The 3,059-nt window shown below is 41.2% G+C and overlaps 1 protein-coding gene across 1 annotated transcript; it reads left to right on the top strand.

Annotated features, from left to right (window-relative positions):
• Positions 1-46: 46 nt before the first annotated feature.
• IAQ61_005723 (uncharacterized protein) lies at positions 47-1,129 on the top strand. The gene is made up of 2 exons (XM_066096908.1): positions 47-638; positions 689-1,129. Exons 1-2 carry the CDS (start codon positions 288-290, stop codon positions 1,022-1,024), a joined length of 687 nt encoding a protein of 228 aa, XP_065953259.1. The 5' UTR covers positions 47-287; the 3' UTR covers positions 1,025-1,129.
• Positions 1,130-3,059: the final 1,930 nt, after the last annotated feature.

Below are 3,059 nucleotides of genomic sequence, written 5' to 3'. Positions count from 1 at the left end.
CAGGCCCTCCTCTCGTGTCTTCCTCCCCCCATCCTCCATCTTCCCTCGTCACACTACGCCTAGCACTTTACTATCCTCAGTCCCCTACAATCTCCCTACATTCTCACGCACACGTCAATTCGTTCCTATTTGCCTAGACTGGCTTTCCTCCTGTACCAGATATCCTGATCCTACTAGCACTCTCCTCTTTGGCGTCCACCTTGTCTCGTCAAACACTTGTCTTACCTGCAACCGTCTATAGCCACCTCGACACTTTCCACGGTTAGAACAGCTGAAGAGCCGCAGTTATGAACGTCACACGGCCTTCCTGCCACCAAACAGAGAGCTTCAAGGCGGCACCAGGCATGAACCCAGTCTATACCGAGGATCCAAAACGTCATGGCGAGACGCGCCTACCTGGCTTCGCATGGCTACCCAATAGGGCCCGTCATCTCTTGATCGCATGTCTGGGTGAATTTGTCGGCACTTTTCTGTTCCTCTTCTTTGCCTTCACAGCGACACAAGTTGCCAACAATCTCCTGGGTGGGGGGCCCATGGACATCGAGTCGCTCATGTACATCTCCCTGGCTTTTGGCTTCTCACTCGCAGTCAATGTTTGGATTTTCTTTCGCGTCAGTGGAGGCTTATTCAACCCGGCTGTAGGTGATACGTCGCTATGACAATAGTCTCCAAGACTGACAAGGAACAGGTCACGGTTGCCATGACCCTCATCGGAGCAGTCCCGTGGATGAAAGCTCTACTGCTTATCGTCGCCCAACTGCTAGCAGGCATCGCCGCCGCTGGCATGGTCTCAACCCTCTTCCCTGGCCCACTGTCAGTGCGAACCACACTGAGCGCCGAGACGTCGATTGTTCGAGGTCTCTTCATTGAAATGTTCTTGACCGCTCAACTCGTCTTCTGTATCTTCATGTTGGCTGCGGAGAAGCATCGATCGACCTTCATGGCTCCTATTGGCATTGGACTCGCACTCTTCATTGCTGAGATGGCTGGCGAGTACATGTTAAGCATGGAAAAAGTATATTGATGTACTGACGCTACCAGGTGTCTACTTCACGGGAGGTTCTCTGAACCCTGCGCGGACCTTCGGCCCTGCCGTTGTTTTGTGCAACTTCGATAGCTATCACTGGATCTACTATTTACAACCTAACTAACCCTAACCCTAACCCTAACCCTAACCCTAACCCTAACCCTAACCCTAACCCTAACCCTAACCCTAACCCTAACCCTAACCCTAACCCTAACCCTAACCCTAACCCTAACCCTAACCCTAACCCTTGCTAGAGGCTAGTAGCCCCTAAAACCCTAGTACTTAGTTATCTACTAGAGTATCCTTAAATCTATAAAAGTGCTTAAGCTCTAAGAAGGACACACTAGGAACTAAAGTAAGGTCTTTACTATTAGTATGCACTATGCATATTAGGGCGGCGATTGTAAAGAGGGCGTTCTTTAGCATAGTAGAGAACTGCTAGATATTGTACGTTTTTAGTATAATGTAAGTAAAAACTATGTAGTTATATAGCTAGCTAAAATATATAATCTAGCTAATAGTTTAGATCTAAATTAAGTATAAAGGGGTAGGAGAGGGCGTATAGAGGTTATAATAGGTTACCTGCAAGTTTAGACTACTATTTATATAGTAAGATAACACTAGGACTTCTAGATCTTGGTCCTTCACACTATTAAAGCTAGCGTTAGACTAGCAGGAAAGCAGTTTCTAGAATAATAAAATTATCTCCTCCTTTATATCGCCCTTTATAGTAGATAGATATGCCTAACTCTTATATCCTATAATATTTAATAGCACGCTGTAGAATATTTGCTTAAAAGGATTAAGGTAGAAGATAATTGCCTTTTTATTAGTATTATTAACTTAGTTAGATATATTAGCAAATAGGGCGCCTAAACGCAGAGATAAATAGATAAGGATTTAAACTAGCTATTTGTTAGAAATTTCTTTAACTTCTTAGTTACTAAAGATATCCTTGTACACCTTCTTGTGTAGCAGACGCGTGTTATAGGTAATATCTTCTATAAGCTTACAAAGCTATAATAAGTAATCCTTTGCTATATAGAACTCGCGATACTGTGCTAGATATAGGCTCTCTATCTTCTTAACCTTAGGGCTGTTATTTAGAAGAACGCCTAGTAGGGAATCTTTATTATTAGTGTTATAATTGTTAAGCGTCTCTAGATTATCCTCTGCTACTAACTTAGTCTTGTCCTTATAAGTGCCTAACTCCTTAAGATTCTAATAATAGCGAACTTTAGATATAATAGGGTTCTAAATAGAGTTACCTTAGATATTAACCTTAACTATGTGTGTGTTGTAGGCAAGCAAGAGGAGTGGACTAATAGCACTAAGACCTATAATCCTAGCGGCTAACTAATTCTAGTATATAGCGTCTAAGGTACTATCTAATATATACTTGCCTATCTATTTACTAATAAGGCTATTATAAAGATGCTAGTAGTAGTTATTATTTATTAAAGTTAGGTTAACGCAGTTAACCTTATATATTAACTAGCTAATAGTGTAACGTGTACTAATATTATCTATAATATAAGAAGAAGAATAATTATAATAAATTATATAGCGCTAAAATAATTTCGCAAGAATAGGCCTAGTAGTAATAGTATTAAGACAACGCTTAATAACAAACTTCTTAAATGCGGCAGCGGTAAAGCAATAGTTATAGTCCTTAGGGCGCTTTAGATAATTCTGCAAGTTTATTTTATAAGGGTTATTAAGGATAGCAGCGCATAACTTGTTAAACTTAGCTCTATTACTATAAATACAATGCCTAGTAACTATAGCGTCCTATAGTAACTAGAGGAAAGCTAGAAGGCTAGTAAAGTTATAATAGTGCTAGGGAAGTAGGGTAGCTATAAGTATAACATGCTATAGAGCGCGCAGACTGCGTATAGCGTATAAGGAATAAGACTAGATACCTATTAAAGTATTAGTTAAATAGCTAAGGGGTAGATAAAAGAGAGGTTCCTATAAGGGCAACGAGCGGGGGGCTTTTCACGAGGGCAACTAACAGGGCTAGAGGGGGGCT

Source organism: Plenodomus lingam, assembly GCF_022343315.1.
Source record: "Plenodomus lingam strain CAN1 chromosome Unknown contig_22, whole genome shotgun sequence".
Lineage (NCBI taxonomy): Eukaryota > Fungi > Ascomycota > Dothideomycetes > Pleosporales > Leptosphaeriaceae > Plenodomus > Plenodomus lingam.
The sequence above is the reverse complement of the archived record's forward strand: the minus strand, read 5'-3'. Positions and strand labels throughout refer to the sequence as shown.

Excerpts from the sequence above, each read along its gene's own strand:
- IAQ61_005723 (XM_066096908.1), top strand. The coding sequence starts at position 288 with ATGAACGTCACACGGCCTTCCTGCCACCAAACAGAGAGCTTCAAGGCG. Across the intron at positions 639-688 it reads GAGGCTTATTCAACCCGGCT|GTCACGGTTGCCATGACCCT; the intron begins GTAGGTGATACG and ends GACAAGGAACAG.